Source organism: Bubalus bubalis, chromosome 11 (assembly GCF_019923935.1).
Source record: "Bubalus bubalis isolate 160015118507 breed Murrah chromosome 11, NDDB_SH_1, whole genome shotgun sequence".
Lineage (NCBI taxonomy): Eukaryota > Metazoa > Chordata > Mammalia > Artiodactyla > Bovidae > Bubalus > Bubalus bubalis.
The window spans coordinates 101,694,360-101,715,212 of record NC_059167.1 but is presented as its reverse complement, the minus strand read 5'-3'; the positions used below and the strand labels follow the sequence as shown (position 1 = coordinate 101,715,212).

Sequence of the window (20,853 nt, the reverse complement as noted above, 5' to 3'; positions counted from 1 at the left end):
ACGCTGTTTGCACTGTTTCCCCATCTATTTGCCATGAAGTGATGGGACCAGATGCCATGATCTTCGTTTTCTGAATGTTGTGCTTTAAGCCAACTTTTTCACTCTCCTCTTTCACTTTCATCAAGAGGCTTTTTAGTTCCTCTTCACTTTCTGCCATAAGGGTGGTGTCATCTGCATATCTGAGTTTATATTTCTCCCAGCGTTCTTGATTCCAGCTGTGCTTCTTCCAGCCAGCATTTCTCATGATGTACTCTGCGTAGAAGTTAAATAAGCAGAGTGACAATATACAGCCGTGACATACTCCTTTTCCTCTTTGGAACCAGTCTGTTGTTCCATGTCCAGTTCTAACTGTTGCTTCCTGACCTAAGAAGGTTAATTTGAGGTGATGTATTTCTGTAGATTGAGATTACTCAGAACATAGTTTCTATTTGCAAAGATGACCTCGTTAAAGATTTCCCCTATGAATTAAATTCAGTCTTAAACAGATCTTCCCATCAAAGCACAGAGGGCTTACAGAGGTCAGATTTCACTCAATTCTCCTTAAAAATTCCCTTTCACATTCCCACCCCAATCAGAGCTGCTCAGAGGGTACAAAGGAACCACACGCCAGGCATTCATGTGGCAGCACACATTCCTGGAACCTGACACAAGCAGCCTGCTGATTATGTTCAGTGCGGCTCAGGAAAAAAAGTACCCCCAAAAAAGAAAAGTCCCAAACCACCAGACGCTTTCATAATTATAAGTGATTTTGTTTGTAAATCTTGGCGTTCCACCCAGCCTTCCCAGCTTGTCAAGATTATGGACGAAAGACAGACCGGAGGCCTCCGAGGTGGAGCTGTATGTGGTTCCACCAGTGCCCTCCCCTCCCGCTGTAGCCAGCTGGCAGAGAGACTTCTAATCAGAGTGCCAGCCATTGCTCCCCCAGGTCTCAGGAAAGGAATGCTGAGTGCCAGGCTTCAGACTGGTAGTACACTGCAGCTCCCGATAGCTGAAAGGTCGTGGTTTTGGAACCAAGCAGCGGAGGGGCGGTTCCCAGGGAGGAGAATGCACATGGTAACCAGCCCAGCAGCTGACTCTGTAGTCAGGAGCCCAGAGATGCTGCTCTAGCAGTTTTGAAACACTATTTTTTTTTTTCCTTGCAAAACTAGGGCTGCGGCCTCATTAGAAAATACAATTGATACAATTGTCTTAACAGAGTAATGTGGGTTGCCTGGAAAGCTTTATCAGTGTATCACAGCAGTGAGGCAAGTGGACTAAACTGCTAAGAAATGAGAATGGGAATTCTTAGTCAGGCCCGCTCTTTTTGTCAAGCATTACACTTTCAGCTCATTGGTTAGGAGCACGATCATTGATCTAAATCTACAATAGGACAAGGGGCCAAGACAGCGTCAGCCACAGCAAGTCTGCCCTTTTGGAGGCTGGGGTCCCTTCTGTCCTGCCAGCAGGTGCCGATCCTGTGAGGCTGTGATTGCAGCCTTGCATTTAGCTCGGGAAACACCCAGGGAACTGGGGGTCCACCTGGCTGACCACTCACACTGAGGCCTGCTCCCTCGGTTCAAATGGAGAGTAGTGGAGCAGCAGAGGTGCCCAGCCCTCACCTTCCAAGATCTAAGATGAAGTTTCCCTGGAACAGAAAGAAAGACTGAGCAGAGTGGAATTGTGTCCACTGAAAGGGTGAATGGACTTGAAGCAGCCGTCCAGTTAGGATAAGCCTATGCACCCCCTGCAAATCAGCTACCTTCCAGGAATGAGAGACTCAGTCTGACTGTCAGAGTAGGCACATCTACTTCCCTCCGAAAAAAAGACGTGCTTTCCCCACCCAAGTACCAGGAGAGTCTATCTGGAGTCTTTGGGACTTAGGCTTAGGAGTGCTCATCAGTTCTAAAGTCCAGCTCAGACGCAGTCCTCCACATGATAGCGTGGTGTGCAGGCCTCCTGCAGAAATGTCCTGTCACTTATCATTTAGCTTCTGTGGGAACTAGAGAGAGAGTTGAAATGCTTTCCCTTTTCTTAAGACTTGCTGATTCCCAAAAATGATGTGCTCATTGTATTCAAAGTAAGCTTAACAATTGAAATCCAAACATTACATAAAACTCCCCATGTGAGGACCCTCACTGAAAACAATATGGCGCACAGTCTGGAGAGTGTCTTCACAGATTCAGCCGCCCATTTTTTAATTACCTGCTAGCCCCTCGGTTTCCAGTGGCAGGCGCATACTCAAATCTGGGGGTGGATATCGGGTCTCCCACACAGGAGCCGTGGACCCAGGCTGAGGGCAGAGGGCTCTGATGAGCAGGAGAACCAGACCTCACCTGGGCCCTGTGGCCCCCACACCTCCCTGCTGCAGGCCACTCCCCAGACGACAGAAAACCTGCACGCCACCTCCATCAGTACACTGGGATGACTGGTTTCACTCTTGTCAAGTAAGAAAATCCTAGGAAGGAACATCTTGCCCAGCTGGGCTCAAGTACCTCCCCAGTTATCTGTGGTCATGGCGGTTTCCGCAGGAGCCTCGGGGGCAGAGAGAAGGGGAGGGTCCCAGGAGAAGGGGCAGGGTTGTGTCGTCAACAGACCGACACATGGCATCTTTAAAAATGTGACTCCATCTCATTTTACCCCAAAAAGGATCCTGTTAACCGGACTTTCTTGAATCTTGCCTTTTCCCTGCCCTTTCCCCTTAGTGTTGTTATATGTTTAGGCATCTCTGTGTGTGTCATTCTTCTCAGTAGTAGCTTCCCTGGTGGCTCAGCTGATAAAGAATCCGCCTGCAATGCAGGAGACCCCGGTTCAATTCCTGGGTCGGGAAGATCCGCTGGAGAAGGGATAGGCTAGTCACTCCAGTATTCTTGGGCTTCCCTGGTGGCTCAGATGGTAAACAGTCCACCTGCAATGCAGGAGACCTGGGTTTGATCCCTGGGTTGGGAAGATCCCCAGGAGAAGGTATAGGCTACCCACTCCAGTGTTCTGGCCTGGAGAATTCCATGGACAGAGGAGCCTGGCAGGCTGCAGAATGGGGTTGCAAAGAGACAGACATGACTGAATGACTTTCACTTGTTGGATGTTCTTACTTGTGGACTTCCCTGGTGGCTCAGACGGTAAAGCGTCTGTCTACAATGTGGGAGACCCGGGTTCGATACCTGGGTTGGGAAGATCCCCTGGAGAAGGAAATGGCAATCCACTCCAGGACTATTGCCTGGAAAATCCCATGGACAGAGGAGCCTGGTAGGCTACAGCCCATGGGGTCGCAAAGACTCAGACACGACTGAGCGGCTTCACTTTCACTTTCACTATTATAATACTGCTGCAGTCTCCACCCTGTCCTTGTGTCTGTGCCCCTGATGCAGTTTCTATGGGATCAAGTCTGAGAAGTAGAAGGTGCTGGCTCAAAAACGACTATTATTTCAAATGTCAACTAGTGCCACCCGCCTCCCCATACATGATCCAGCAACTGTGTGAGCACCTCTGCCTCCTTTGCTGAAACTGGATAATATACATTTTTAAAATTTGGTCAATCTCTAAGCAAAAAAAAAATACCCTTAATGTTTTACTTTGTACCTCTTAATTATTAGTGACGTTGGAAATCATTTACAGTCATCCCTCAATATCCTCGATGGATTGGTTCTGGACCTCTGTGGATACCAAAGTTCAAAGATGCTCAAGTCCCTTGTGTAAAACATTGTAATATTTGCATTAGAACCTACATACATCCTCTCATATATTTTAAATCATGTCTAAGTTACTTATATAATACCAAATATAATGTAAAAGCTATGTAAATAATTGTAAATAAAATGTAAATGCTATGTAAATAGTTGCCAGCACATGGCAAATTGAAGTTTTGCTCTTTGGAACTTCCTGGATTTTTTTCTTTTTTTTTCTTTTTCTTTTTTTCTTTTATTCTCAAAAATTTTCCACTTGAGGTTGGCTAAATCCGCAGATGCAGAATTCATAGATAGGGAGTGCTGACTGTAAAGTGTTTAATTTTTTTAATGTCAGAGAAATTATTAGCAGCAGTGGAAGTATCAGATCTATGTGGTGTTTATCTCGGTATGTTATCAGCAACCAAATCAGGAGCAGGTTAATATTTGTTTTAGAGATGCCTGGTTTCCAACACTATCATAACAGCACCTTATAAATAGCTGCAGAAATATCATCTGTCTTCTAACTGTGTCTCTCATTTTGCCTTCCACTGTCAGCTAAGTTTCTGAAAGCAGAAAGTGTTTGAGGACTGTAGTTATCTGCTGGCAGGTTTTATGTACCCGTATAATCTCAAAGGATCCGTTCCAGGACTCACCACGGATTCCCCCAACCCCCATCATAAATGTAATACTATATATATATATATATATTTTTTTTTTTTTTTTTTTTTTTTTTTTAATTCCCGGCTGCGCTGAGTCTTTTTTGTTTGCTCGGGCTTTCTCTAGTTGCAGCAATTGGGAGCTACTTTTCATTGCCTTGCGCGGGCTTCTCATTGCAGTGGCTTCTCTTGTAGAGCACAGGCTCTATGTGTATGGGCTTCAGTATTTGCATCTCACAAGCTCTGGAGCATAGGCTCTGTACTTGGGGCATGCAGAATTAGTTGCTTCATGGCATGAGAGATTTTCCCGGACCAGGGATCAAACCTGTGACTCCTACATTTGCAGGCAGATTCTTATCCACTGTGCCAGGAAAGTCCTATAGAACTATATTTATTTTTTAAAAATCCAGGTATAAGTGATCCACACAGTTTAAACTTGGTGTCTGAGCATCAGCTGTATTTTTTTTTTTTTTTTTTGGAAAATTTTTCCTGCCTGAACCACTTCTCCTAGAGAATTCTTATAATCATGTGAGAGCATCCGGACCTAGGAAGTTTGGGCTGTGTTGAGTATTTTTACTCCTTTGTGACATAGAATTGTCAGAAAGGGGGTGGGGCATGGGTGCATACCCAGCACAACACTGAAAGGTTCAGGCAGTTGACAGGCTCAAGTTTCTGCTCAGAGAAGTGGGGCCCAATGTCACCTGGCCTGACCCCCGCCAGGTGGGTTTTAAATGCTCAGCAACTAGAAGGCCCCCCAGTGGCACTTGGTGTAAGTGAGATTGTAACTGGGAGCCATGTAAGACATTGAGAAAAACTTTAGAAAGAATCCATCTCTGGTTTTCAAGGCAAAAGAAATGTTCTTTTCTGCCAAGACAAGATGAGGAAGCTGAAAAAAAAAGATGGGATTTTTTTCCCTATAAAGCAAGAGGGGAAGTTGTCTTGAGGACAAGCAGCAGACACAGTGGAGAGGGACAGAAGAGAGGCCATCTGAACTCCACTGTTGCATCCAGTCCCACCGCGATCAGGCAGGCAGGGCGTGGGGCCCCGGGCCGGCCAGCAAGCGCTCCCCTCGCTGGAGGCCCCCATGTGTGCAGCGAGCGGACGTCCCGCAGGCCACTAATGGACTCGGAACCGAGCCAGCCGAGGGGAGCTCAAGCAGAGCATCAGGGAAAGGAGAAACCCACGCAACCTGGCCTGGCTCCTCGAGAAACCAGAGCAAAACACCGGGCTTTCCTTCATCTGCCCCTCTCCCACCATCTGTCTCACCCTGGAGAGGGGGAGCGCAGCTCCCTCGGACAGTGACGTATCCCCCCTTGACAGCTGTGCTCATCCTGCGGTCCTCCTGCACTCCCAGCCCGAGGGTTAATGGCTGACTTGCCCCCCGCCCGGCAGCGGCAGCCGGCTCTCTGGAGACGGTGCCTTTGTCTAAAGGAGGCTGAGAAAGAGCCGTGGCCTCCCCTCCACCCAGCGCTGTCAGAGCCATATTCCGGGTAGGACCGTGAGAGCACAGGGCAGAACTGTAATGAGCCTCGCCTGAGCCGTTGCCCGCTGGGGTGTCCTGGAAGGAGAGGGAAGCCGCCCGGAGGGGCTGCCGGGCTGGGCGCTTATCTGGAATTAAACTCTCCCCTGGAAAAGCATTACAGCCCTGACCTTTCCACAGGGGTAGAGACTCGGGGGGAGACCTTTTGCCCTTCTTTTCTGTTTCTCACTGGGGAGCACCAGTCCTGCTAAACAGAAAATATGCCAACATATTAACCTTTCAGGGCCTGCAGAATATTTGGAGAACTAACTCTAGGTTCTACTGTCCTTTGAGTATTGAAGTAGTTTTTTTAATTTTTACTGAGGTATATTTGATTTATCATGCTGTGTTAATTACTGCTGTACGGCAGAGTGACTCAGTTATACATACATATCCATTGTTTTCCACTACTGTTTATCACAGGATATTGAATATAGTCCCCTGGGCTGTATAGTAGCACCTTGTTGTTTATCCGTCCTACATATACCAGTTTTATATATCTGTATGTATTATGTATAATATATATATATAGACCATACAGTTTATCCATTCTGTATACACCAAACTCTCAGTGCTTCCCTCTCCCACCCCTCCTCCTTGGCAACCACCAGTCCATTCTCTATGTCCCTGTTTCCGTTTCATCAGTTCAATTCAGTCACTCAGTTGTGTCTGACTCTGCGACCCCATGGAAACCTGTCTGTTTCATAGGTGGGTTCATTGGTGTCCCACGTCAGATGCCACATATAAGTGATATGGTATTTGTCTTTCTGATTTGCTTCACTTAGTATGATAATCTCTAGTTGCATCCACATTGCTGCAAATGGCATTATTTTGTACTTTTTGATGGCTAATATCCCATTTTATACACACACACACCATATCTTCTTTATCCATTCGTCTGTTGCTTCCATCTCTTGGCTATTGTGAACAGTACTGCTATGAACATAGGGGTGCGTGTATCTTTGTAAATTATAGTTTTGTCCAGATATATGCCCAAGAATAGGATTGCTGAATCATATGGTAATTCTACTTTTAGGTTTCTGAGGCATCCCCATACTGTTTTCCACTGTGGCTGCACCAACTTACAGTCCCACCACTTAGGTAGGGGAGTTCTCCACACACTCACCAGCATTTACTATTTGTAAACTTTTTGACGATGGCCATGCTGACCGGTATACGTTACCTTCAATTTGTAGGAAATATCTTTTTTAAGTGACAGGAATCAGAGGGTACCTCCAGGATGTTCTGTGTCTTTTGTTTAATTATGTATTTATTATGCTAGGTTGCACTGGTTCTTCACTGCTGTGAGTGGGCGTTCTCTAGTTGTGGAGAGAGGGGACTGCTCTCCAGTTGCAGCACACGGGCTTCTCCATGTGGTGGCATCTCTTGTTACGGAGCACAGGCTCTAGGTTCGTGGGCTTCAGCAGTTGCAGCCCGTGGGCCCCGGCGTTGCGGCAGGGGGCTTAGTTGCTCTGCGGCATGTGCAGTCCTCCCAGACCAGGAGTGGAACCTGTGTCCCCTGCACTGGCAGGAAGAGTCCCATCTGCTGCACCAGGGAAGCCCAGGTGTGTTGCATTTCTAAAAAAGCATTTCAAAGAAGACATGAAAAAAGGCCACCCAGGTGTTAGTTTATTGTGGGTTTTCTGTATATTTAAAATTTTCAAAAGTGACTTTTCATTAAAAGAAGCTGTAAAGTGAACTTCTGGTGGTGAGTCTCAGCTTCATGGGAGAGGATTTTCCTACCTGAAGCCTTCTCCCCACTCACTGGAAAAAAAGTGTTGCTATTTCCCAGCCCCGTGCTGTCTAAACGTGCCGTGTCTGGGAGGGCATCTCCTCCGTCGGTCACGTGGAATGCGCCGTGAACACTGCCACCACTTCAGTCCACTCTAATTTTGCTCACGTGTGGAACCTTAGGCCGTAGGCATCTATCCCTCCACACTGTTGACAATCCACGCAGGCGAGCTCTGAGTCCTCCTGGGTGGTTCTGTGTGAGGCATGCCTGTCGCGGAGCTTTACTGAAGAAGGCTGAGGTGCTGAGGCGGGGACCCTGTCTCCTCAGGACCAGTCACTCTTGGACAGCTGCCATCCACAGACACCCCGCCGGCTCCCCGCGCCCTCTGCTGGCAGTACCGGTTGCTCTTTCATGCTTCCCTTGCGCTGCTTTGTTTGTGACGTCGCACCTGAAGCGTTCCAACTGGAGGGCGTTGCTGCTTGTCCCGTCTCATCCTTTTTAAAATACAGCTTGAGAACACAGCATTGATCGATGAATAATTTTTAAGCCCCTTCCTGTCTTCTCAGCTTCCACCTTCTCTCCAGAGTTTGTTACAATAGCCCCGAAAAGGGTTCCCTGTCTCTGACCTTGCCTCCCTGCATCCCTCCTCAGTATAGCAGACAGAGGGAGCCTCTTAAAATGTAAGGTGAATCCTGTCACTGCTCTAGTACAGACCCTCCGGGGGCTTCTAAATCTAATTCTGGAGAGAAAACACAACCCTGTGAGGCCCTATGAGACCTGGCATTCTGACCCACACTCTCTGACCAGCTCTCCCCCCTCACCTCCAATGGACACGTGTAAGTAACCATCACCACCTCTAACGAGGTGTTGTGTGTTGGTCAGACTGATCTCGCTCCGTCCTGATGGAGTCAGGGGTGGTAGGGGGCCCCAGAGAGTCTGTGGTAATCGGGAGCTTTTATGCTGGCCGGAGTTCTCTGACTTGAAGACTACCAGAGCCCTAGGGAGTCCTCTCCCTCAGTGTGGACTACCATCCCTTCCACCCTTCCCTCCCTGGAAGCCTCAACTTCTTGATAATGTGTCACAGACAAGAATGGGACGTTCTTGTCACATCAAGGTTGTGAGATTTCATCTGCTGGCTGGGAGCCTGTTACCCCTGTTGCTGTGAGGTGAGGAGGGCAGACCTGGGCTCGGGGCAGTGGAACAGCCTGCGGATACCAGTCCCTGCTCCTGGCTCAGCACCTCACAATGGAAATCTTGGGGAGAGGCGACGTAAGCCTAGGCCCAGCTGCACTGGGTTCCAGCCATGAAATGTCTCAAAACCTCCACTTCCAGGTCTGTAACGGCAGAGATGATGATGCCAGGCTGGCCTGTTTGATGACAGCTAAATAGGCCCCTTACTTGTTTATCTGCCATCTTTCCAAAGCCAGTTCCATGCGGGCTATGTCAAGTGCAGGGGTGTCCAGAGAAACCCCTGTAGGTCTTGAGAGCTAGGCTGCAGTTTTCCTGTGCTGCTCACCCTGCCATGGGACTCTGGAACCCACAGAAACATGCATGGCCTGTCACATTCCTGGGGTTCAGGCCTAGGTGCTCCTTAGGACTGCCAGACCCTGCTTAGCATTCCCACAGTGTGGGTGGCTAAGGGCCCCTCCGACCAGCCTGTGTCCCTGTGAAGGATTTATATTCATCCGTGATGGGGGAGGAACGGCCGGGGAGGCCTGGGGGCACCCTGCTTTCCGAGCTGTGGCAATACTACCCACAGAAGGTGCCCCCACTGCCCTTCTTTCCGGCTCCCGCCCCCGGGGCACCATCAGCGGCCTGGGGTGTGTGTATGCACAGTGCGTGTGCGCGCACACACACACAGTCTGCAGGTCATACTACAGATACTTTGTTCTTCACCTTGCTCTGTTCCTTTACCGTATCCCTTTTGTTAAGTCTTGTCCATAAGCACACCTATTTTGTTTCATTTTTAATTTAAACTTTTTATTTTTTATTGGGGTATAGCTGATTAATATTATGATAGTTTCAGGTGAACAGCGAAAGGACTCAGTCATGCATATATGTGTATCTATTCTCCCCCAAACTCCCGTCCCATCCAGGCTGCCACATAACATTAAGCAGAGTTCCCTGTGCTATACAGGAGGTCCTTGTTGGTTATCCATTTTTAATATAGCAGTGTGTACAACTATTTTTATGACATATTTTTCATCCTATTTCCTCAAACTCTCTCCACCATTGTCATAATTATTTCCATAATGTCTACATAATTTTCTTCTTTTTAATATATACTATAATTCACTAAACCTTATGTTCCACGAAACATCTTTGTATGTGTGTATCTTTTTGCTTCTGTGGAATTATTTCCTTAGAATTCATTTCTAGAGTCCACATATTGTCTTAAAGGGTGTAGACATTTCCGATATTCTTCACATCGTTTCTTTCCCAAAAGGTGGTATTGATGTCCAGTGCTAGGAAGAATGCTTTTTGTTGTTGATGTTTTGGCATACCAGCTAGGTGCTACTGGGAGAAGCAGGTATGGAGAAGAATGAGGAGGAAAAGAGCTGTTAGCAATTACTGGAGATGCAGTGAGGTGGTTTGTTTTATGTTCACAGCACGACCAGCTCCACAGCCAGCAGCTGTGACACGGAGTTCACTAAAGAAGACGAGCAAAGGCTGAAGGACTACATCCAGCAGCTCAGGAACGACAGGGCAGCAGTCAAGCTGACCATGCTGGAGCTGGAGAGCATCCACATCGACCCTCTCAGCTACGACGTCAAGCCCCGGGGAGACAGCCAGCGACTAGACCTGGAAAACGCGGTGCTGATGCAGGAGCTCATGGCCATGAAGGTATCCGTGGCGGGGGGGCGGGGAGGCCTTTTCTCAAACCCTCATCCCCTGCACTCCACTGTCATCAGGAGGAAACATAAAAAGGCCCCTCAAAAGCTGGTCAGCCATCCGTGTTCAGTTGCCTCTCCACAGGAGGACAGCCAGAACCTCGTGTGTAGACAAGAGTGGTTTCAGTATGTCCGGGGTCCCTTGAGCTGGAAGTGCTCCTAGAGAGGTGCCCTGAGCACTGGAGAAGCCTCAGGGGGGTCCCAGGCCAGAATGGAGCACCTCGTCTCCAGGAGAAGCCAGAAGAGGCCTCTGCGGGGTGAAACAGCCTCCGATCGGTCTCCAGAACGCTTGCAGGTGCTTCCCGGGTAGATGCTGATGTTGAGGTGCAGCGGGGAGAACAGGGAGAGGCCAGGGCAGCATTTGGCCAGGAGCCCTGGTTTCCTGACCCGCTTGTCCGTTTGGTGCTGTGTGGGGCACCAACAGCCACCTTCCCCATCACACCCCAGGCGCCAGTTCACCCTCGGTGGAGTTCTTGTCTTCTGGGTGGTCCTGGGTCGTCCTGGGTAGAGATATCCCTGTAGATACTTGTGGCCTTAGACCTGCTCGGACCTGCAGGTTTCAGAGGTTTAGGACTGGTCTTTGTTATATTCTTGGCTGAGAGTTCCTGTTGTTCATTTATGCATCCTTCAGGTTTGTCATCTGATTCCTCAAAGGAGGCTTTTCTTTGCTTTTCCCACCCGAAACCTGAGTGAGGACACACGTGGCCTGGCCGCCCCTCCAGGAGGCAGCCTTCTAGTCTCCTCTGCGAGCTAGTGCTCCCGTCGGGCTCCCCGGCCCAGCTGCCCGCCCCACCCTTGTGCAGGTGCTGAAAGCCCAGGTCCTGGGCCCCCTCCCCACCCGAGGCCTCAGGGACCGGCACTGTGACTGCCTCATCTTTCCTCTTGGGCAGAACGCCCGCTTCATCTCTGGCACCCATGCATTCATCTCTCCTTCTCTCAAGCTTGCGTCTGTGTGTTGTTCTGGGCGTAACTGTCCACATTAGCTCAGGAAACAGCATTGCCAGCACCTTAAGAATCCTGTTTCTAGTGGCAAAAGATGAGACAGTTCAGAGTGTGGAAACACCTTTCATCCTGGTTTTATGTCATCGTCAGGAAAGGTTTGCGTCTTCTTTTGAGCACTTGCTTGGCACATTGCCTTCTCCATGGCTAATACTGTCCCTGAGTATAACTAGCCGTGCTGGGTGCCCTCCAGGTGTTTCCCCACACTGGAGCTGAGACCATCCCCTCCCGGGTCTGGCTTACCCACGACAGCACAGCAGGCCTGGGGCTTGTTAGCTCAGAGGAGGGTCACTTCAGGGGTGACCGCAGTCACTGAGTGACTTGGTGAATCCCTCCCGAGGGATTCAGTGTATGAAGTGACTCAGCGTATGAAGAATCCTTTTAAGTAGGATCACAGAAAGACCTGGGGAGACTGACGAGGTGTTCATGGGGTGGTGGACTCGCCCTCCAGCAGAGGCAAAGGACAAGGGTCATGTATGGGCTCACCTCGAAAGGGGACTGTAGCTTGGTGCTTACCTGGCCTCTGAGCTGGACGTCGTGGGTTCAAACTCGGGCTCCATAATTTACGCAGTATGTGGGCTGAGAAGAGATTGTGGACTCTGCTCACCTCAGTGTCCCATCCATGAATGGAGATATTCATAGTACCTAGCTCAGGGTGAGAGGACTTAATGAGCTGCTTAGTATAACCATTTAAAGCAGGGTTACATGCTCAGTAAATGCGAGTGCTTCTCACTGTCCAGGAGAGCACTGTCCCATTTTGGGGTCACTTCTTACTCTTCACAGCAAACTCTCCTTTGACTTCTCCAAGATACTTCAAGAAGTGACCTGATGAATAGTCACCTGAGGAGGGCTCTGTTTCCATGGATTTTATTTGGGCCCTGAAGCTGATAGGACCTGGGGCCAGTGTCACTGCGTGGGTGCTTCCGAGCTGCCCAGCGTGGCTGCAGGACCCAACTGCCATGAGGGTGATGATATTCATGGATTGGTGTCATGGAAAATGGGAAAGGAAACGGAATTTAGAAGGGACCTAGTCAGATGCTTCAACCTCTTTGATGCGGGTTAGCCTCTGCCTGCCAGAAAACTGGCCTCCAGCAAGGCGAGTATGACCACCAGTTGTTTGAAAGATGCTCCTTAGTGTGAGCCAAAGCCTGCAGGCCTGTCCCTTCTACCTGTTGATCTCGGTTCTGGTGCACAGTGGCAAGCCCGTGGCATGGTGCGGGCGTGTGGAGACAGCCGTGCAGTCTCCCCCAGGGCTTGGCCCCCCACAACAGCTGCCAAGTGACACCTCCCGCGGGGCCTCGCGGGGCGGTCAGGGGCCCTGCTCTCACCCCACCAGCCCCTCATACACTCTGTGCCCCGCAGGAGGAGATGGCCGAGCTGAAGGCCCAGCTCTACCTCCTGGAGAAGGAGAAGAAGGCCCTGGAGCTGAAGCTGAGCACACGAGAAGCCCAGGAGCAGGCCTACCTGGTCCACATCGAGCACCTCAAGTCTGAGGTGGAGGAGCAGAAGGAGCAGCGCACGCGGTCCCTCAGCTCCACCAGCAGCGGAGGCAAGGACCCGGCCGGCAAGGTAGGGCAGCCCGGGCTCAGCCTCCCCTCCCGTAGAGCCGCGCTCACTGCCCTCAGCTTCCTTATCTCCAGAGGAACTGCAGCCATTCTAGAGATCTGAAAGACAGGGACATTTTGAGTGCAAAGAAACCAAGTCCACATTTTTTCAAACCTCACTTTATGTAGCAGATAAAGCATCTCATAGATCACGGTCTCATCCGGGCAGTGGCCTGTGCAGTGGTCCAGGAGGCTGGTACTCACCCCACCTCCTCCTCCTGGCCCGTGTGATCATCGGTGTTGATCACGTGGTACTGATCACCACACACGTCATCTCCCCTGAGTCTCATGACTCTCGGGAAGCAAGAGTTATCCCCATTTACATGAGAAAAATGAGGTTTAAAAGATGGGGACGTGGTCTCACAGCTGGTAAATGGCAGAATCAGGATTTAACCCCAGTCTGGCCAACTCTGGTCCTCCTCCTCTCATGTGTTTCCTCCTCAGCTTCCTTCAGGTGGAAGGCAGGAGGTGGCCTGAGGCAGAGGAGGAGGAAGGCGAGCCCTGAATTACCCCGAGGAGCACAGAGTGTGGGCTGCCGGTGGCATCATCTTGCAAACTCACACTTTCATTAGCCCTCAAGTCTTTTTTTCTAGAATTCAAGCTCATTCCGTCATCCTCTATCGCAGAATAATTCCAAACACTGCCTTGGAGAAAAAAAATAGTCTAGACCCTAAAGAAAGACATCCTTCGCCGCAGGGTCCTGGAATTCCGTACATGCAAATTTCTGTTCCTGATGAACGCCAGCTTCTCCTGACCCATTTGTCTCTGGCCCAGGACTGCGGGCGTGCAGTGACTTGCTGCTCTGTGAGTGGCCCCTCACGGCCCAGATGCAGGGGCGTCTTCACTAGAGAAGTGTCCCTAAGAAGAAAGCCCCTTGCTGATGATGTGTGGCAGAGAATGGTTCCCCTAAACAGCTAAGAACTGTGCTGCCTGCGCCAGAGACCATAGCTGCCCTCTGCCCACTCTCACCTACAAGGTGCCAAGGGAGCTGGGGCTGCAGCACCCAGTGGGGCTGCTCTCCCAAGGCCCTGCTGCTTCTCAGTCATCCATTCCTGTGATGGATGTGATCTGGTCCAGTCAAGATGCTGGAGATAGCTCCAGGATTTTAGCTTCCAGTGTGGGACACCAGTGGGCAAATAGATGATCACAACAGAGGACACAACAACCAGAGTGCAAAGATCAATGCCCAGTGTGAGGGGAGGCCACAGGCCAGACCCGCGATCCAGATTTGGAGGTTAGGGGCAGGTTTCCTGAACACAGACCCAGTGGAGAGTGGGTGCGAGCCCGATGAAGAGGCCAGGAAGGACGCGGAAGTCTGCCCTGGACCGATGGAGCAGCACAGGCCAAGCCCAGGGAGAGGAGGGGTTGATGTGTTGGCTGGAGAGACCCACCTGCTGCGCCGTCCTGGGCACGGGGAGGGATCGCAGAGGGCCTTTTGCAGGGAGTGACGTGACACAGTCTGAGCTTGGGAAAGGTCACCATGGGGTGCGCCCTGAGACCACATGCCAGTGCCTGAGGGCTCTGACCACGGGGTGGGCAGCAGTGCGTCTTCACTCGGGAGAATCTGGAGCTCACAGACACGGCTTGTCCATTCTGTGGCAACGGCTTCAGAATCTATGCACAGCCCTTTGAGTTTGTGAGCCGTCACTCTGGGACAGAGCTCCTGTGTTTGCGTATGTACTCTTAGGGTGGGGTGGAAGTGGACTTACCGAGCTCTTGCCAGGAGGCCCATGACCTGAGCATTTTCCCCTGGTTCTTAGTATTTATTTTGACTGGGAGAAGCACTGTATTCTGTGGAATGGCTCCAGAAAACAGAAACTTCTTTGACGTAGAACACCAGATGATTTATTTTTATTTTTTTACATTAAAGTACAGAGCTTTTATAAAAGTACCCTGTGTTGTTCAGGTAATGAAATTAGAGTAAGCTGATTATTTTGTCTTTTAAAAATTAGACTCATTTACTCTATCAATAATATCTCCCTTCTGGGCTATTCATTTGGTCTTATCTGTTGGTAGATGAAGCAAGCAGTCTGGAGCAGAGGCTGGAGCCAGATAGTCAATATTTTAGGATTTTGGGGTCATACAGATTCTGCCGCACCTATGTAACTCTGCCATTGCAAAACTGTCTCTTCCTTACTGCAAAGGAAGAGACAATACAGACACAGAGGCACATGGCTAGGTTCTAACAATGCTTTATTTATAGACACTGAAATTTGAATTCCATGAGTCCTACATATCATAAAATAGTCCTTTGATTTCTTTCCCTTGATTTTAAAAATAGAAGTATAATTCTTACTCTGTGGGCCTTAATAAAAACAGGTGGCCAGCCAGACGGGAGTTTAGAACACCTATTCTTGCTTCGAAGTAGGGAGGTGGTTGGGTGTCATGCTTGGTTCAAAACTTGCCTTCAGCCAACAGGCTGGATCCCACATCTTGACCAAATCACATTAGGTTTTTTCAGTTCTTGTCTGTGTGCAGCAGAGATTACTAGACACGCTCGGTGAGCAGCACTGGGTAAAACAAAGCTGGCCCTGTCTTTAAGGAGACACGTCAGCCCCGCAGGGGAGTCGATGTACTCACAGAGGGTGTTGGACTCTGGAGAGATTGCAGAGCTGGTCAGTGGCAGCTCAGGGCTGCAAGACACCAGGTGGAACGGAGGGAAGAGGGCAGAGCTGGGGGCCGGAGGAGGGCTCAGACGCGGTGCTGTCCTCCTGAGCCCCGGGGGGTGTGGTGCATCTGTGCGGGCAGACAGAGGCCCCTCCGTGCTTCCTGTCACCTGGACTTCCAGCCCTGGGCCCCTGACCCCTTGGAGCGCTCACCCATTGAGATGCAGCCTTCTGTCTACATTCTGTCTCGAGTAACAGGTCACAAGCTTTTTCTTCTGGAGCCTGGGTTGTAGTAAATCCTCAGGAAGTGTCTGCTGAACAAATTATCAGATGAGCACTGTCCCCCTCTGCTTATTCCACAGCAGAGCAGCTGCTCTCTGTCTGTATGCAGACAGCGGGCCGCTCAAATGGGCACAGTCATGGTGTTATGAATGGACTGTGCTCCATGCCGGATTTAGGCCTTCTCTAAAGGCTCTTACGTGTCCTCATCTGTAAAACAGGAGGAGTTGGGTTAGGTGATGTCAAAGTTCCTGTCTGATGCCAAGATGCACTTCCATTTTCCTCCCCTTCTCCCAGGTTTTCTAGATGATTACTTGGACCCAGTGAAGCCCCTCAATCCAGAGGAGACTGGATTTCTCCCCGGAGGGTGTGGGATGGGGGCAGGGACCACACAAACATGTATGTTTCCCACGTGTCTTTCCTGAGTGACAGGAGCGCTGACCTGAGTGGGCATCCTGGTTCCGCGGAATCCTCGCAGTGACTCAGGACAGCATCACTTCCCTGTGCTTTGGGTCCTCCTTGGCCAGGAGGGGATACTGACAGTGTCTGCTGCAGAGGGCCGTCATGGTGGTCAGACGAGGGAACTCGTGTGTGTAACCTGGGCACCCGTGAGTGCTCGGGACATGGGGCAGCCTAGGTGCGCTACGGGCACTTGGCCAGGGCCGCCCTGCAGCTCTGCTCGCCTCCTGCTCTGCCGTCGGTACCCTCGGCTCAGCAACATGCCTGACCCGGTGCTTTGCGTTCTCAGGAGTGTCCAGACGCCGCCTCCCCTGCCCTGTCCCTGGCCGAACTGCGGACGGCGTGCGGCGACAGCGAGCTGGCCACGGAGTTTGCGAACGCCATCCGTCGGTAAGCACACTCAGCCCGCCACCCGGAGAGGCAGTTTCTTCCAGTCGTGACAGTGTACGCCAGGGGTTACGGTGTATGCAGGGATGACAGTGTAGGCCAGGGGTGACGGTGTACACCAGGGGTGATGGTGTATGCAGGGGTGACAGTGTAGGCCAGGGGTGATGGTGTACGCCAGGGGTGACGGTGTATACAGGGGTGACAGTGTAGGCCAGGGATGACGGTGTATGCAGGGGTGATGGTGTAGGCCAGGGGTGATGGTGTACGCCAGGGTGACGGTATACACCAGGGGTGATGGTGTACACTGGGGCGACGGTATATGCAGGGGTGACAGTGTAGGCCAGGGGTGATGGTGTACGCCAGGGTTGACGGTTTATGCAGGGGTGACACTGTACGGCAGGGGTGACGGTGTATGCAGGAGTGATGGTGTACACCAGGGGTGACAGCATAGACCAGGGGTGACAGTGTAGGCCAGCGGTGACAGTGTAGGCCAGGGGTGATGGTGTATGCCAGGGTGACAGTATACACCAGGGGTGACGGTGTACACTGGGGTGATGGTGTATGCAGGGGTGACGGTGTAGGCCAGGGGTGATGGTGTACACCAGGGGTGACAGCATAGACCGGGGTGACGGTGTAGGCCAGGGTTGACGGTGTAGGCCAGCGGTAACAGTGTATGCAGGGGTGACAGTGTAGGCCAGGGGTGATGGTGTATGCCAGGGTGACGGTATACACCAGGGGTGACGGTATACACCAGGGGTGACGGTATACACCAGGGGTGATGGTGTACACTGGGGTGACGGTGTATGCAGGGGTGACGGTGTAGGCCAGGGGTGACGGTGTATGCAGGGATGACAGTGTAGGCCGGGGGTGACAGTGTAGGCCAGGGGTGATGGTGTAGGCCGGGGGTGATGGTGTATGCAGGGTGACAGTGTAGGCCAGGGGTGACGGTGTATGCAGGGGTGACAGTGTAGGCCGGGGGTGACGGTGTAGGCCAGGGGTGATGGTGTAGGCCAGGGGTGATGGTGTATGCAGGGGTGACAGTGTAGGCCAGGGGTGACGGTGTATGCAGGGATGACAGTGTAGGCCGGGGGTGACGGTGTAGGCCAGGGGTGATGGTGTAGGCCAGGGGTGATGGTTTATGCAGGGGTGACACTGTACGGCACGGGTGACGGTGTATGCAGGGATGATGGTGTACACCAGGGGTGACAGCATAGACCAGGGGTAACAGTGTAGGCCAGGGGTGATGGTGTATGCCAGGGTGACGGTATACACCAGGGGTGATGGTGTACACTGGGGTGACAGTGTATGCAGGGGTGATGGTGTAGGCCAGGGGTGATGGCTGGGGTCAGTTCTCCCAGCGGCTGGCGCCACTCGCTGGGAGTACCACAGCTGCCTGGGAGAGAGGAGGCCCCGGCAGGCCTCCTCTTGTGCAGGCCTGCAGGCCAGAAAGGTGAGTGCAGGAGAAAAGCATATACAGTGAGCCCACCTGCAGACGGAAAAAGGTCTGCTGCTTCACCTTTCTGCTGTGGTGTGGCACTGGCTAGACTCTCAGGACCGTGTTAAAAGGTGACAGTCAAAACAGGCGTCTTTTGGTATCGCTGGGATGGAATACTGCAGGTAAATTCTGTTGGCTCTTTAGGGAACTTTTAACAGTTTTTTTGGCTGCTTCTTATATATAGCATATTCCTCAAATATAAAGATAACTAAGTTGACTGAAGAGAAAACAAACAGGCATCTCTACCTTGTTTCCACCTTCAGTGAGAATGCCTGCCTCACCATCTCGGGTCTCTTTCCACTCAAACAGCCTCAGTTTATTTACCTCTGGGCGTTTTCCTCTATTGTGGCTATTTCTCTGTCCTTTCTAGATCTGTATTCCATATCCTGACTTTTCATCCTCTCCCCACCCTTTTGCACTCGGTTCTAGAGCAAGGCTGTCCAGCAGAAAAGTAATGCAAATCACACCGTAATGTTAAATGTTCTAGGATCCATGTTTTTTAAAAAAAAGAAGAAACAGATACAGTCCACCTTAATAACGGATTGTATTTCACTCAGTGCATCCAAAATATTTCAAAATATAAATCCATATCTCTAAAAGGTATTTCTTCTAATTTTTCTAATTCTTTTTTATTAAATTTTCTTCTAATTTTTTTTTTTTAACTAAATTTTCAAAATCTACTGTGAATTTAGTACTTTTATACTTATTATACTCTGATGTTGGGAGGGATTGGGGGCAGGAGGACAATGGGACGACAGAGGATGAGATGGCTGGATGGCATCACTGACTCGATGGACGTGAGTCTGGGTGAACTCCGGGAGTTGGTGATGGACAGGGAGGCCTGGCGTGCTGCAATTCATGGGGTCGCAAAGAGTCGGACACAACTGAGCAACTGAACTGAACTGAGGAGGTTCTTAAGGTCCACTTTCCAACCCACTCCAGTCTTCTTACCTGGAGAATCCCCATGGACAGAGGAGCCTGGCGGGCTCCAGTCCACAGGGTCGCAAGAGCCAGACATGACAGCAACTAAACAACAACAAATGTATCCCTCCTGGAGCCACCATGGTGTTTGACTGATGCACTGAGTTCATTTTGTTGATTAAATCTGTCATCTCTCTTGTAATGATGGTATCTTCTTGCGTCTCTCTGAGGACACTTGTCTGCTGTACTGACTTTGCTCACAGGTGAGCTTTACAGTTGAGTTTGGTGACTTGGCTCTGGCTCCGCGCTTTCTGTTCCTCCCTGCTGACGGCAGGTCTAGGCTGCGTGTCTGACCCAGGTGTCTGGTCCCCGCCCGTTCCTCTGGCTGGAGCACCTCTGAGTCCCCTTCTTCCCTTTGTAGCAGCTTTCTTCAGTGTGCATTTTGAGTTGTGGTTTCCTTTTTCAAGAAGAATAAAACCTGCCTTTCCTTTTTTACGATTGCTCACGGTTTCTGGCAGACAAAGAACGCTCTTTAGTTTCCATCATTCTTTAGGATTTTTTTAAAAAAATACGTTTGCCATCACTTGGGAGGATTTGGAATGGAGGGAAAGCTACAGTGCATGCTCAGGCTGCTGTCTTGATCCAGCCGGGGCTGTCGAGTTTATAGTGGCGCCTCCAGCTGAGGTGGACCGAATGCTGCCTTGTAGGGAACCTCACTACCCTCCTGACTGACTCACTGCCACTTTTGCTCTTTCCTTCCAAGTTGTAGTAGCTCAGTTTTTACACTGCCAGCGCTTCTGGCCGTGTGGTTAAATGGTAATCGCTTTGCTTGAGGAGGGAAGAGAGAAGCTGTGCGGAAAATGCCCTCACCTAATCCTAATGACGTGATTGCGCCAGAAACCAGGGATGCAAACCATCCCCCGCTTCCAAGTGGGAGCCCTTTGGACATTGTGTCTGTAAGCAAAGCCCCTGCATTTTTCAAGATCCCTGAACCTCAGAGGGCCTCGCTGGCACAAGCAGGTTGCAGATTCTGCTGACTAAACATAAAGAGATTTCATTTGTTCTGTCAGTCACAATGGATTTCCAATAGCCAGCCTTGAGTTGGTTAGCATGGATTTCTAATCAAGCCCCAGATATATGGAGCCAAGAAAGAACCCACAGGGCTACAGGAAAAAGGAAAATAACATAATTATACTGTATACATAGCTTAGAAATGGGAATCATTATTTCATGAGGGTTTATATCACAGATGCCCAAGCACTGAGGTTTGGGGTGTTTTTCTTTTTAAAAGTCAAGTGGAAACTACCACCTTCCTTGAAGGTGTTAAATCGCCGCCAAGCTAGTGGCTGAGTCAGTCGAGGGTTTCCTCACAGAATTTTCAGACATATTCCTTTTTTGGAAAATGATGCTTCCAAACACCGAAGTTGTGGGCCCCAGGAACAGGACTGAAGAGAGCAGGTGTGTAGAGGGGTGGGCAGAGGCTGTGCATGCTAAGTTACTATTCGTGTCCGACTCTTGGAACCCCGTGGACTGCAGCCCACCAGGCTCCTCTGTGACTCTCCAGGCAAGAAGACTGGAAGGGTTGCCACGCCCTCCTCCAGGGGATCTTCCCGACCCAGGGATTGAACCTGCATCTCTTACATCTCCTGTGTTGGCAGGTGGGT

The 20,853-nt window shown here is 50.5% G+C and overlaps 1 protein-coding gene across 2 annotated transcripts in view; it reads left to right on the top strand.

The window, feature by feature from the left end:
* The window catches only part of MCC (MCC regulator of WNT signaling pathway), a 523,821-nt gene that overhangs the window by 486,898 nt on the left and 16,070 nt on the right, over positions 1–20,853 (top strand). For both annotated transcript variants that reach the window (XM_025296457.3, XM_025296459.2), the window contains 3 exons: positions 10,158–10,392; positions 12,801–13,007; positions 16,676–16,776. In XM_025296457.3, the coding sequence (XP_025152242.2) occupies positions 10,158–10,392; positions 12,801–13,007; positions 16,676–16,776 (543 nt within the window). The remainder of the gene's footprint in view (positions 1–10,157; positions 10,393–12,800; positions 13,008–16,675; positions 16,777–20,853) is intronic.